General features: G+C 44.8%; 2 protein-coding genes across 3 annotated transcripts in view; both read left to right on the top strand.

The window, feature by feature from the left end:
• Positions 1 to 5,341, top strand: part of pcsk1 (proprotein convertase subtilisin/kexin type 1) — a gene marked incomplete at its 3' end in the record, with an annotated part of 29,470 nt that extends 24,129 nt beyond the window's left edge. Inside the window, exons 13-14 of the mRNA XM_083772279.1 lie at positions 3,331 to 3,483; positions 4,940 to 5,341. Coding sequence (XP_083628405.1) covers positions 3,331 to 3,483; positions 4,940 to 5,341 — 555 coding nt within the window. The remainder of the gene's footprint in view (positions 1 to 3,330; positions 3,484 to 4,939) is intronic.
• Positions 5,342 to 13,159: 7,818 nt separating this feature from the next.
• The window catches only part of LOC310862546 (globoside alpha-1,3-N-acetylgalactosaminyltransferase 1-like), a 3,374-nt gene continuing 1,122 nt past the window's right edge, over positions 13,160 to 15,411 (top strand). The window contains exons 1-3 of one of the 2 annotated variants that reach the window (XM_083770495.1): positions 13,160 to 13,408; positions 13,969 to 14,037; positions 14,389 to 15,411. The exon at positions 14,389 to 15,411 is cut by the window's right edge and continues 1,122 nt beyond it. In XM_083770495.1, the coding sequence (XP_083626621.1) occupies positions 13,204 to 13,408; positions 13,969 to 14,037; positions 14,389 to 15,350 (1,236 nt within the window). In that variant the 5' untranslated portion in view covers positions 13,160 to 13,203 and the 3' untranslated portion in view covers positions 15,351 to 15,411. The remainder of the gene's footprint in view (positions 13,409 to 13,968; positions 14,038 to 14,388) is intronic. The other variant, XM_083770496.1, reaches the window with a different exon arrangement.

Raw genomic sequence — 15,411 nt, forward strand, 5'->3', positions numbered from 1 at the left:
TCATTGACTTTATTTCTGGGAGAACAGGACACCCCAAAAGTTTGACACCAGTGTTGTTTTTGGCAGCAAATTTCTATTTTAGTCTAGTCATAGTCCTTGGAATGAAACTTCATTTAGTTTTAGTCATATTTTAGTCACCTGGAATGTCTTAGTGTTATTCTGGTTTAGTTGACTAAATGTCATAAGATTTTAGTCGATATGTTGTACAGTTTAATTACTTGCGTGAGCAGAGCGCAATTACTGTTTTCGGCTGCGTATGTTGGTGACTCCATTCAGGACTGTTTTCGGCTGCGTATGTTGGTGACTCCATTCAGGACTGTTTTAGGCTGCGTATGTTGGTGACTCCATTCAGGACTGTTTTCGGCTGCGTATGTTGGTGACTCTATTCAGGACTGTTTTAGGCTGCGTATGTTGGTGACTCCATTCAGGACTGTTTTAGGCTGCGTATGTTGGTGACTCCATTCAGGACTGTTTTAGGCTGCGTATGTTGGTGACTCCATTCAGGACTGTTTTCGGCTGCGTATGTTGGTGACTCTATTCAGGACTGTTTTAGGCTGCGTATGTTGGTGACTCTATTCAGGACTGTTTTAGGCTGCGTATGTTGGTGACTCCATTCAGGACTGTTTTAGGCTGCGTATGTTGGTGACTCCATTCAGGACTGTTTTCGGCTGCGTATGTTGGTGACTCCATTCAGGACTGTTTTAGGCTGCGTATGTTGGTGACTCCATTCAGGACTGTTTTAGGCTGCGTATGTTGGTGACTCCATTCAGGACTGTTTTAGGCTGCGTATGTTGGTGACTCCATTCAGGACTGTTTTCGGCTGCGTATGTTGGTGACTCTATTCAGGACTGTTTTAGGCTGCGTATGTTGGTGACTCCATTCAGGACTGTTTTCGGCTGCGTATGTTGGTGACTCCATTCAGGACTGTTTTCGGCTGCGTATGTTGGTGACTCCATTCAGGACTGTTTTAGGCTGCGTATGTTGGTGACTCCATTCAGGACTGTTTTCGGCTGCGTATGTTGGTGACTCCATTCAGGACTGTTTTCGGCTGCGTATGTTGGTGACTCCATTCAGGACTGTTTTAGGCTGCGTATGTTGGTGACTCCATTCAGGACTGTTTTCGGCTGCGTATGTTGGTGACTCCATTCAGGACTGTTTTCGGCTGCGTATGTTGGTGACTCCATTCAGGACTGTTTTAGGCTGCGTATGTTGGTGACTCCATTCAGGACTGTTTTAGGCTGCGTATGTTGGTGACTCCATTCAGGACTGTTTTCGGCTGCGTATGTTGGTGACTCCATTCAGGACTGTTTTAGGCTGCGTATGTTGGTGACTCTATTCAGGACTGTTTTAGGCTGCGTATGTTGGTGACTCCATTCAGGACTGTTTTCAGCTGCGTATGTTGGTGACTCCATTCAGGACTGTTTTAGGCTGCGTATGTTGGTGACTCCATTCAGGACTGTTTTCAGCTGCGTATGTTGGTGACTCCATTCAGGACTGTTTTCGGCTGCGTATGTTGGTGACTCCATTCAGGACTGTTTTAGGCTGCATATGTTGGTGACTCCATTCAGGACTGTTTTAGGCTGCATATGTTGGTGACTCCATTCAGGACTGTTTTAGGCTGCGTGTGTTGGTGACTCCATTCAGGCATTGTGAATTTTTGGTGGTGGCGTCGCTCGGCCAATCAGGCATTGGCTGGTGACGTAACTATAACTATGTATGTTTATGTAAAAACGGTGGTTCCTGATTGGCCGAGGGACACTGGCATATGTGGATGACGTAACCAATTTTGAGTTTCAAACTTATAGGCTTATAGGAAACGTAAAATATTTTTGAACACATTGTAGCTAGCGGTGAGAATGTGAATATGTTGCACGCTCGCGCACAAGTAGGCCAAAAGCTCGACAGAGTGTATTTCTAGTAGATATTAATTTATTACTGAATTACTTTTTCCCATTGACTTGAATGGGAAAATTGGAAAACTCAAATTGAGGATTTTTTCTTTCAGAAACCATAAGGGCAGCATGTGCATTGTACAACACTTGGCGGGACGGTTCATAGTGCAGTGGCCTACATATGAAAAAATCACACCCCTGTGAAGTGAGGGGCGCTCTTATCATTATACATCATCTCATGAACACCTGAATTCATGGGATTGGTTAGCCGGTTTGCTCGTCTACATATGACGTAAATTTCCCCTTCATTGTCAATGGCATTTAATGTACGTCATATTTGAGGCACATATGACCTAATTTCTCCTTTCTAATATGAGACGTGTGAGACATGTGGGGGACAAAAGCTGTATACGATTAATAGTGTGAATGAAGCCTTACATCTCGATGATCATGTATGAAGTCACGGGAGGGAGGACATATTTGAGGCCCACAGTCCCCTAAAAGGTTTATACGGAATAAAAGGTTCTGTATAAAGTCCATAGACATAGGCTGCCACATGGCATCATGGTGGGGGGAAAAAGGCCATGCGTTGGAGGCGGCTGTTGCCGCTCAAAACTAGAAATGCACTCTGTCGAGCTAACAACAAGTTGGACATGAATGGCCTACTTGTGCACGAGCAGAGCGCGTCCCTCTCCCCTTCTGCCACCCCATGTCTATTCCAGACCACCCAACGTGCGAGGATGTCTTGCCTATGTATATTCTCTTTACATTGTAAATTGCAAGCTTCTTTGGCAAACGGGAAACATACGGTATCAGCATCCATGGACTTTTTAAGTTATGTCAAATCAATTTAATTTGCCATAAGCAGACTCCAATCATTTTATCGAAATATCGGAGTTATGTCTATAAAACCCATTCGAGATATCCACTATACAATGTTTTCTAAATGTTTTAAGTGTCCTATTATATAAGTTTTAAACTCAAATTGGTTACGTCATCCACATATGTCGATGTCGCTCGGCCAATCAGGGATGGTGTATTTTTGGTGCCCCCCTCGGCCACTTGGATTGGCTCCGTATGTTGGTGCCGTCGCTCGGCCATATTGGCCTCATTGTGACGCTATAGGTTTCGGCCTATAACTCTTGAACCATAGTTCGGTCGGCCTGGCGGAGACAATAACCCTAAATCACATACATAACAACATAAATGTTGTCATTGAGGTCTTCCGGTTGGCTCAAGCCGGACCACAAAAAAATCCCAATCCCTGATTGGCCCGACCGAGGCAGTCACCGACATACGCAGCCGAAAACAGTACTTGCGCGCTCTGCTCGCGCAAGTAATTAATCCAACGTGTTGGTTTAGTTTGTACTGTTGTTGTCGTACAGAACACTGATGTTAAACCATAACGGCACCATTTTGGGCCCCCCCTCTCTCGCAGTCCGGCCGCATGGAGAACGAGGGTCGGATCCTGAGCTGGAAGCTCATTCTCCACGGGACGTCGGAGAAGCCGGAGCACATGAAGACGCCCAGGGTGTACGTCCCCTACAACGCCGTGCAGAACGACCGGCGGGGCGTCGAACACATGATGGAGGTGAGGAGGGAGCGGTGGTGTTTTTGGCAGCACATTTCTAGTTTTAGTTTTAGTCGTATACTAGTCTCTTGAAACGTTTTAATTTAGTTTTAGTCACCTGGAATGTTTTGGTGTTCGACAAAATATCAAAAGGTTTTAGTCGACTAAATCTACAGGTGATTTATTCGACTAAAATTAATTTTGGCAGGCATTGATGCCGTCGTAATGACTGATTTTACATTTGCTGAAAATAGCCGATCTACAAGCTCATAATGCGTCGTGCTGCGACGCGTTGGAGCTTGTAGATCTGCTATTTTCAGCATGCAACCAAGTGTAAGATGACTTACACTGGATCTCTTGTCCACTAGTCCCTTCCTTTTACATTTTAGTCTAGTGTTTATTTGTTGACGAAATTGTCACTATTTTTAGTCTCAGTTTTAGTCATCATAGCTTAGTTTAAATTTAGTTTCCATTTAGTTTTCGCCAGTGAAAAAAGGTAGTCGACGAACATTTGACAAAAACAACACTGGTGTGACGAAACTACGCCCATTTACTCAAGTAGTCTACTCTACTTACGTACAATTTTGAGGTATTTTTGAGCGGTGCTAAGCACTCCAACGTGTGGCTTTGTGTGTATGTCAGACAAACATACATCACCATGTGTCGATGTACATTATGTGTGTGTCCCCCCCCCCCGTGTCTGATTTCCCATAGACTTTGACGTGTGGCTTTGTGTGTACACTCCCTCCCCCCATTTATACACTTCATAGATCTGAACTTGTCAAATGGGACATTCTACATATGGGACTACTAAAGGAGTATTTATGTGTACATTATGGGAATCTGTGTGTCACAGATCACAGGGACACAATTAACAATGCACTTCTATTGCTGCTAATATAAATATCTAAAGAGCCTCACATCTGTCTCAAAGCATTTTAGCCCCAGTGTGGCAGGGCTCTGACGACAGCAAATGTATCCGGCCATCCAATACTGTGGTTCCAAAAACTATAATGGTTGCTTTGCCATAGAATTTTTCATGCTCCCTAGAACAGTGGTTCCCAAAGTGGGGTTCTGGGGACTCCTAGTGGTCCTTGAGGGAGTTCCCGGGGGTCCCTGCAGCTAAATGATAGTTTAGAACTAAATGGTCTGTAACTCAGAGTGTACAAATGGAACCAAATGGACCACAACGGGCCCATTTGGTTCCATTTGTACACTCTCAGAGTTAAGTTAACATTGATTTTACAATATAAATTGGGGTCCCAGAGATAGAAATGCCATTAAATGGGGGACCATAGCCTGTTGCATATGAAATTGGGGGTCCTTGAAATGAAAATTGTTGAAAATCGAAAGCTGGAGAAGCATGACCTCTAGTGCCCGCTAATGGCACTTTTTTGACTAGTCTTGTTTATTTGCCAGTAATACTTATGCACAACACTTCACTAAACCACTTCTCTGTCTATCTGACCATGCGAAGGAGCCCACGCAGTCTCACCCCCCTCAGAAGACGCAGGCCACCCAAGACCTGCCTTCCACCAACCCCCAGCAGGACCTAAAGACCCCCGCGGTTTCATCCTATTCTCCCTCTCTGGCCCTCCTGCGGCTCCTACACACAGCCTTCAACAGGCAGACGCCGGCATCTGGGCCCCAAACCCCAGCCAGGGCCTCCTCCTGGGGGAGGCAACGCCTGGATAAGAGCCTGTCCCCCCAACATGCCCACCACCTGCATCAAAACGTCGACCAGGCTCTAGACAGGCTCAAAAACAAACACAGAGGTACAGAGGACAGTCTTTACAGTGACTACAGCGACGGCCTCAGAGACGACCACAGATCTTTGCTGCAGGCGCTGTTCAACATGGTCGCTGACGACAGCCAGTGAAGAAGCCAAGAAGAGGGGAGGGGAGGAGAGGAATGGATGAGGGGAAGGGCAGGGCAGGGAAAGAAAGGGAGGGGGAAGGTTAGGGCAAGGGAACGAGTGAGGACTTGGGTTTAAAGAGCAGAGCTGGGGACAGGGTGGTTGTAGAGGAAAGGGTAAAGCCTAATTTATGCACCGAGAAAGGCAGATAATAGCAGATCTACAAGCTCTCAACTCATTGCATTCGTGCCGCATTGTGAGCTTGTAGAACCGCTATTCTCTGTGCGACACACCTGTATTGTATAGTGTGGCACTGGTCTGACCGCTCATGAATCCGACCCCAAACCCTAACCCTGACCGCACGTGGACACCACTTAAGTGAGTCTTAACCGGCCACGTCGTTATCGGGCTAACGAGATGTCGGACTAATGCGCAGTCCCCGAGGCACCACCGGGAGACAAATGTAGAATAAGGAAGGTAACGCATAATGAAGGAAGTGAATGAGAAGAGAGGAAGACATAGGGTTGGAGCACATTTCCACTCAGTGCTGCTCCTGTTCCCAGAAAGTGCTGCGTTTCTGACCGGGTGCAGTACTTAGTTTAGACAGTTTTTGGTTTAGACTAGTCATTGGTTAGACCAGTCATTAGTCCTACAACTACAACCTATCTCAAATCCTCACCCTAAACCTAACCTTGCACGGGGCAGCACACCTAAACACAACCTTAACCCTTGTCTAACCAATGACTAGTCTAAACTAAGTATACGCCCCTTTCTGACCTCCTCGCCTTCATGTTTAAATATCCATAGCCTAGTAGCCTACATTAATTTATTGGATCAGATAGACAGCAGATTCTCATATTGCATTTGTGTGATTCAAATATGGATAAAGTTACCGTATGCATCTACTATACAGTAGAAACCAGAGCCTCCCTTCATACAGTAGAAAACCATACTTGAATACAAATAGTTGGACCGTAAGAAAGCAGGCAAATGAAGGAATATGGGCGTTGGGGACCTAGTAGTCTGTCTTCTCTTCACAGCCTTCTCATTCATGCCTTTTAGATTATATGTTTTGTAAATGGTACCTATAACATCAATATATTATATGAAGACAATGATTGTAATATTGTTTTGGTGAAATTGAAAATGTAAACATCCAGATTGCCACACTTTATCCCAAACAATTCACGGTTATTATTTATTGTTTTTTCGTCATGTTTCAGTAATCTATCTAATTTACAAGTATGTTTTGTGCAATGGTAGGACACTAACTCACTTTATTCCATGTATAGGGCAAATCTCTTGTGAAGAATTCAAATATATTCAAATTATTATTCTACGATGGAATAGAATACATAACCGACAGAAATTGTAACTACCGGTAATCATCTATTCTATTGGCTAACAGCAATCTGTTGAAATAACTTATTCTCAGGGTGCCAACAAAGCGTGTGAGAGTTTTATAAGTCTCTCTCTCTCTCTATCTAATTAGAGATTTGAAATATAGACAATACAAGGTTTTTACTAAAAACCTTGTATTGTCTATATTTCAAATCTCTAATTTGAATCTTGAAAAGTAACAGTTTTGGACATTAGTTTTCGACCCGGCAGCAACGATATATCACTTTATAGACGTTTATAATAATGGTGCTACGGCGCAGTGGTTCTCAACCTGTGGGTCTGGACCCCCAGGGGGTTCCCCACGTGAGTTGGGGGGGGGGGGGGGGTCCCCAGATGACAGTGAAGTGACAATTTAAGGACGTTTAATACCTTAAAAAACTAAACAGAAACGGGAGTCAGATTGCATCAAAAGTAATAATGGTCCCCGTGTCCCCTAGGGTAGGTACCCTCACAAAAAACATGCAGTAATCCTGGTATCTAAACTGCCTCCCCCTGGCCAGCCGGGGCGCCTGATGGAGGGGAAAGGAACTCGTTGGAATAACGTGTTCCTTCCAGTTCAAATATGATTATTTTTTGGGGGGGGGGTTCACGGCCTGTAAAGGTTGAGAACCACTGCTATGGAGCATCTATGCAGAGTCCCTATCCTCCAGGTCTGTGTGAAATGTTTTGGAACTGCCCGCCAACCCTGCTTCTCTGCCAGCCCGCCAAGGTGACTCCTATAGGACAGACATGATGATGATATGAGGGGGAAATGGTTTACATTCATCCTCCCTGCTGTAATTTATCTATACTCTATAGTAGCCAGTGACGTTTGTTCGTTTATTTTTTTTAATTTCTTTTGGATTTGATTGATGCTTCTTGTCCCCAAGTTGTTTACACAAGCTATTATGTCGCAAACATTTCTGTATGGATGTACAAAAAAATATAAAAAATATTTATCGTAATAAACTGCAAAGTGACCTCTTGAGAGTATTTTGAGTTTTTTGCCGTTAGAATGTAAGGGTGGCCATATTATAGCGGAATGGTTAGAGAGTCTGCCTTGGAAGACGTAGAGGGTTGTCCCCAGAGTGGTTGTCCCAGGTTCGAAGTTCCAGGGCTGGCCAGCAGTGTGTCGAAGATGTGTTCCTGAGCAACACGCTTGCCCTCCTATCCGTGCTCTGCTGTGGGCAGCGATCAGTTGGGTGAAGCTTTTTTCCCCGGCCCACGGGATGAAGGTCACAATTATTTGACCATTTCTTTAACACATGTGTAACCAGCACCCCAATCAGAACTATAGAGGGTATGTGCATGCATAAAGTGAATGGAAAAACGAGTGGCAAATTGAGTGGAAAAATGAGTTCAACATTGTTTAACGTCATTTAATGCAATTAATTAGGACTTTTCTGTTGGGATGTATGGGCTGTCAAGGCCAGAAAGTAGTTTTCTTGCCACTCAGTAGGTGTTCCCGTATAACTGATATCACGCGCATACCCTCTATTATGAGATAGTCTACCACTAAATTAGAAAAGTGAATGAATGCTAGCATATCAAAATAATTATTTTGGCAACTGTATTTGGGGAGTTCACAAACAGTTGAAAGCCTTTTAACAGCAGGAACGACGAGTTGTATAAGTACTAATAGCCTACTGCTGCCTGCTTCATCTCTTCACAAATTCCACACAATAGTGTCATTGATTGATTGTAATATCACATAAAATTGTCATTTAGCCATAATGACTATCTAACCTAACCACTGTACTTTGTACAGTAAACCCCTAATGGTTATTGCTCTGCACCAGCTGCGGGTATTTCCTGCTGAGTACTGCCATCTTGTGGTTGAAGAGAACATAACTGATTTGACCTCACCATCACTCAACATGCCTACCATATGTACCTCTGTTAAAGTACACTTAATTGTTTCACCCTTCAGGTCAGAAAAATAATTATCTCACAACTAATCCTTCCAATAATAGACTATGCTGTTTATCAAAATACTTCTGAAACAAATCTCTATCCTCTTAATGTAATTTATAATAAGCTCTGCAGATTCATACTAAGGTGTCCTTATATGACCCATCATTGTGTTATGTGAGACCCTCAACTGGCACTTTCATTGGCTGATATTCATCTTCAAATGCATTCACTTTAACTACCCTGAATATTTAAAACAGTATTTGCATCCCTTTAGCTCACCATATAATCTGAGGAATACAGAGTATGCCTACCTCATTGTCCCCACCAACATTAGAAAAGAAGTCGGCCGACGTGCTTTCAAGTTCAAAGCTCTCAGTTCTCTTAAATCGATTAACTCCTTCAATATCTTTACATTCTCCATCGTTACTTATCTTCAAATACCCTGCTCCTGCTTCTGATGGGCCTCAGTTTGTCTCTTACATACAAACCTGCGAATATACTGTAATTTGACATCTGTGCACGTTTGTAATTGTGTACCTATCTCATGTCATTAAAGCATTTTACTGCATTTGCATACAGTATATGCATACAGTCTGTTTTTGATTTCAGATTTTTTTTTAATCTATGTTCATTACATGAGTACCATGATGCATTAAGTGCCTTATTCTCTGGGTGAGGAGCGGCCAGCTTGCGAGAGCATTCTGTTTTGTTTTGTAATGTATGCATGGATGTATTTGTTGTAACGTTTTTGTCTACTGGGAAGTAGTTTGACAGGTACATGGGTGTCTTTGTGGTGTAGCGCATCTTGTAGACCAGGCTCATTGCAAGTTGCTGTACTCTGTCGTACCCTAAGTCATCCCAACCACGGGTAAGGTGAGCTGTAGGAGTGAGGCCAAGCAGTAGCCTGACCAGTTTGTTTTTTTGGGGGGACTGACCATAATTCCGACATCCCATTATTACTACGACTATGTGGCTTTGCACGTTATCACATGTGCATGGCACCGTTTTGGGATGTCTGGAGCCTTGTTTTAGGACCTTTGTGGCGCTATGGTACCATGAGGTGCATGCATAGTCCTTGTTTTAGGGCCTTTGTGGTGCTATGGTACCATGAGGTGCATGCATAGTCGAAGAAACCTTGAATGAGGCAGGTGCTCCAAGTGTTGCTCCAAGTCGCACATTTTGGCACAACACTGTTCAGGGGTCTGCCATTATGAAAATAGTCACACCAGGGGCCACATCAGGTGATTGCTCCAATCACCACCAAACATTGCACAAATGCTGTTCAGGGATCTGCTATGACAATAGTGAAAACAAATGCACACAAAAGCAGTCTCTAACATTTCAAATGTCCATAATTCAGTGACTCAGTGGGGCACTGGGAGGAGACCCCGGGGCAGACCAAGGCGCAGTTGGAGGAATCACATCGACTCACTGGCCTTGGAACAGCTCGGGATCCCCCAGGAGGAAGTCACTAATGTTGCTCTGGAGAGGGAAGTCTGAAGCCCTCTGGTGGAGCTGTTGCCCACGCGACCCGACTACGGATAAGCGGTTGAAGATAGATGGATGGATGGATAACTCAGTGACCATTCCTCTGATCAGCGCAATAGGCTATAGGCCCGTGTGCCCGAAAATCTAAAGGCTTCCAAACCATTCAGGTAGGAATGTAGGAAAGTGAAGATCTGTTTTATCGACCACTACTAACTAGTTGAGAAACTGCACTAAATTACTTAGTGACGTAGGACTATAGGATGACACATCAATATTGTCAGTTATTGGGAAGTCGGACGTCAAGAACTTTCACAGAAAAGGGAATTAGAATATCAAGGGAATGTATACCGGATTGCCTGGTTAAATTACCATTATTAACAAAATGTGCCCATATAAAGAATCACACGTGTCTGCTCGGTCAAGTTTCAATGAATCAGTTAACATGAGTTTACTATGGAAGGTTAAAAGAACACTTACAGAATAAGGGCAACTGAGGATTATAGTTCACTGATTCTCAATCTTTTTTTTTAGCCCTGAACCACTCCATGTCTCACTTTCAGTTAAATAATTACTGGCCTTGATTTAATTCCCCTCGAATTAACACATTATATTAAGCCCTTAACAGTCATTATTTAATTTCAACCCAATTTCCCCCCCCCACACTATTCCCATATCCCCCCTCCCATAATCAGTTGAAAACCCCTGATTTAGTTGCTAATTTGATGTTATTGTTTATTGAATACTGTACATTGATTTGTTTCCTGTTTAGCTGAGCTGAGAACATTTCTTTCCACCAAGTTCATGGAGATGTTTAACATAACTTATGTGGGTTTATGAATTTAGTGTGATTGCAATTGCCCGACTGTATTAGTTATTTATTATTTACTTATTCTGTATAATCTTTTTAGTGTCCCATGATGTCATCATGTTAAGTGTGGGCGGTGCAACCACTTATACAACCAGTTATATCTATTCTCTTATAGATCTAGAAAATATACCCCTTGGCCCTAAACCAGCTCACATTAAATATCACACACACCATACCTGTAACTTTTACCAGCCCCCACAAAAAATTGCCTAGTCAACTAATAGTCGACTAGACAATCCTAGTCGAATCCTAGCAGGCTATAAAAATCTTAGTCGGGGACAGCCCTAATACACATACATACATGCCGTGACGGAGACTGGGGATATTGGGGCCTTTCACGTACAAAGAGGGCTTTTTTTCCAGAGTATGCTGAAAAATGAAAATGCTAAAACCAGTTCTGTCACCCTGACCTAGGAGTGGGTGTGTCTGGACCACCTGCATTCACTCACCTGCAATCATGCCCACGGTACTTAAGCCTCAGTCTCTCTCCAGTCCTTAGTAGATTGTCTTGTGTTTTCCCAAGCGCTCATGCAAGCATTGCTTAAGCCTAGTTCTATTTTTTTCCTTTTTCCGATCCCTGTTTTGTTTGCCAGTACCTAGCTCTTCCCTTGCTGACTGCCCTTTTGATTTCAAACACCTTGACCTTGCCTTCCGCCGTTTGGCTTTGTGCCTGCCCCTTGCCTGTTTTGACGTTTTTGTGAATAAATCCTGTTTCAACCCGTCTGCATTCCGAGTCCTTTCCGCCCACCACCTGACCATTTAACACGGCAGCTTAACACAGCATATGCATATGGCTGGCTGCTGTGTCCAGTGGTCAGATGGGTGGACCTTAGAGATCTTAAAGTGAACACTACAGATGTGTTTGTCTACAGTTCAGCTCTCTGTCTCTATCTCCTTCCTTCTGTCTGTCCACACATCAGGCCTCTCTCCACCCCCTCTGTCTGCTGTCCTCTGTTCACCTTAATGGGAAGTTCATGGTCATTTGTGACATCAGACAGAGGCTACAAATTCATTTCAAGTATACCCCCATGTGGTTTGGTGTGCATTAGGCCACACAGACCCCCATAACTCTGAGCCCACACACCAACATCATGAGGTGAATAGCACTTTGAATAGGACATCACGTACTGTCTGTAGCCTATCTATATCGCACTTTGAACGCATCAGCACTTTTGTTTACTGATGTTCTTTGCTTATTTTAATGCTTCTTTCTCGCTAATCTTTTATGTTTTCTTATAAAGAACTGTATTGTGCTCCCATGTCTGGTAGTTGGGCCCCCAATAGCGTGCATGCGTACACAATGTTTGGGGTTTTTACATTTTTTCTAATATTTTTTACCTAAATCTAACACAATCAACGGCCAATGGAGGGCCTCAAACCCAGTACCGCGTGGTCCAGTTTCTCCGAAGGGCCCCTGAGAGCCAAGGGCCCCTGGGCCATGGCCACACTGGCCCAGTGGCTAATTTGGCCCTGGAATGGGCAGGTTAGGTATCAATCAAAATGGAGATATTGAAGAGGAAGGACGGGTGAGGAAGGATCAACATATGGAATGTCAGAAAGGGTCAGCTCCAAATATGGAGATCTACGGGTTTGAGGTTTGAGGTCAGATGTAGAGTTGCTGACCGGCTCCAAATATGCAGTTGATCTAGGTGATGATCCAGTCTTCTCCATGTATGGCTATCCAGGGTTTGATGAGGTCAGTGTCGTGATCTTCATATACGGAGACGGCCATTCGTGTCACGAGGCGTGATGTCACGTGGCGTGACCATATATGGAGGCCTGACATGAGGCGTGACACTGACGGGAAATGCAGGTTTTCATAGTAAACAATAATATTAAACGGAATTCAAAGTTCACTATTTGAGTAAAAGTACAAAAATATTGGCATCAAAATGTACTTAAAGTACCAAAAGTAAAAGTACTCATTATGCAGAATGTGCAAGTGCAAACGTCAAACCAGAAAAGTGTGCCTCTTCGGCTGGTTCTTTCAATAGCTTTCCGTGTCTTATCTTCCCCAGATTCTGTCCCCCAGTCTGTCCAGATTCCACACACATGTGGCTGCATTCATTGGGCACGCTCCAGAAGTGAATACTGCAAAAATCCTGAAGGGGAAAAAAGGCAGGATGGGGGTCGGAGTAGGGGAACAAAAACATCAGGCACAGACAGACACGGGGAGTTGGGTATTATTGAAATAAAACAACCAAAGACAGTCGGTAAGTCACCAGTGTAGTAGCTTATGTTGCAGATTTTCAGAGAGACAGACAGAGAGTGCGGAAGGGAGAAGAAGGGGGGGGAAAGAAAGCTGGCAAGACAGAGAAAGAATGAGAGAGAGGGAGTGAATTGTGGCATTGGTCCAGGCCTTAGACACAGAGGTTTGTGTGTTTATCTGCCACCAGCAGGTCACAGCATGGCGCTATTCCCTCTCTGCAGGCCGCCCTCAGGTCAGTACAACTTTACCCACAATACTCCACCTATTTTCACCACTGAATTGTGATGTGATTAGTGTTCATGTACTGTATACGTATGGCAGACAAACCTTGGAGCAACTAAATAGAAACGTGTGTGAAGCACAAATGTTTCTCAGGAGACTTTTCTCCCTCATGTCATGGCCAGGACAGAAAGTTTAGTGCTTTAATTACAGTTCAAGAGATCATGCGAATCCTTTGGACAAAGACTGCACGAGTGCACGTCCATTTGAAAGGTCGCCAACGTTACTTCAATACTTCGTCATTTTTTTTACTCCAGTTGAGCGCAGCTCGCATTTCAGCAGTTGCTTTATACTCACTGCATTCTTTTCATTCCTGACGTGAGCCTGGAACTTTTTTTCTTTCTCTAATGAACCGTTTGGTCAATGAGGTCCTATAGAGAGAGAAGACAGTGTCAGCTGTTATAGAGCAGCAGCACACACTATGCAAAATAGGGCCTTTCTTATTCAAGCATGACCATGTATTTTTGTGTGCACATTTGTCTGTGTGTGTTTGTGTTTGTGTGTCCCTTAAAGCAGCTGGGCGCGTCAAAGTGACCAGCAAACAGCTAGTCTTGTACTGTCTACTCCTTTGTCTCCTCATATGTGAGTATGGAGCTGATTCTTCCATAAAACATGTATAAGCTCCTCATTTGAACTTAACACAATCTAAAAATTGTTCTTTTCATTTCTCATTCTGTTCACTTCAAGGAAGGCCTTTTCCCGGGGCCTAGTATGACAGATGATTTTAACTATGCAAATGTAAATTGTCACCATTTCTCCCACAAAGGATACGTTATTGCTGAGTAAACATCCCCAGTTTATGAATTCATAACTGAGTGTGTACTAAGAGTGTACAAAAGGAACCTCCTTTTTGTACCATTTTGTACACTCTCAGAGCTAAATGAACACTGAGGATATATGTAACAGTTCCAGGGTGTCTTCTTGCTCCATCAGATTTCCTTCGTGGGCGGAAGACCAGTGTCCCGGTGGGGAGTGCTCGCCCTCTCCTCCATTCTCTGGGGTTGGACGGAGGCAGGGAGGTGAAAGGCCGCATGGCGGCCGCCAGGGTGCCAAAGAAGCAACGTCCTATGCAGACGTCGTGGGGCGTTCCTCTAGTGTGGGGCGACAGCAGCAACTCTGAGCGGCGAAGGGCGGAATTCATGCAGCAAGAGATCCGCACGGGTTTGCTGGTGCTGGCGGTCGGAGGCTATGCTAGATTCCTCCGACGCTTCCTCTCCTCTGCTGAAGACCACTTCCTCCCTGGTGGTATGGTCACCTACTACATTCTGACAGATAGTCCTCGGGCCCTGGAGCCTCCCATTAAGTTGGGTCCCGACAGACAGCTCAGAGTGGTCCCCGTGGCAGAGATGCCAGGGTGGGAGAGGCTATCCCGGCGACGCATGGCCCTGCTCGCTGCCGCCATCAAGGATCCAATCGGCAACGAGGTTGAGTACGTCTTCTGCGCCGATGTGGACCAGGAGTTTGTGGCTCCCGTGGGCGAAGAGATCCTGGGAGACTTGGTCGCCACGTTGCACCCGGAACTCTACGGGATGCCGCGCCGGGACTTCCCTTACGAGGGCGACGAAATCTCTGCGGCCAGCGTGGATCAGGACGAGGGCGACTACTATTACACCTCGGAGCTGTACGGCGGGCTGGCCACGGAGGTGTATCACCTGACCCGTGCCTGCTCACTGCTCATTCTCCAGGACCAGGAAGGAGGCGTGAGGGCCGAGGGCCTGGAGGAGAGCTACCTGAACCGATACCTGATCGATCACAGGCCCTCCTGTGTCCTGTCGCCAGAGTACAGCTGGTGGGACTCGGCCCTGGCGACAGAGGTGCCTGTGCGGAGGCTGGTCTCCTTGGGGAGACAGTGCGACGCTATGGATCTTCAGAAGAGGGAGAAGCACAACTGTTGACTTTGACCACTTAAAGGGATCGTGACATTAAAAAAAAAGGTTTTTGTAAAAAGAAAATAGG

The sequence above is a fragment of the Protomyctophum parallelum genome (genome assembly GCF_964188405.1).
Source record: "Protomyctophum parallelum genome assembly, chromosome: 8".
Lineage (NCBI taxonomy): Eukaryota > Metazoa > Chordata > Actinopteri > Myctophiformes > Myctophidae > Protomyctophum > Protomyctophum parallelum.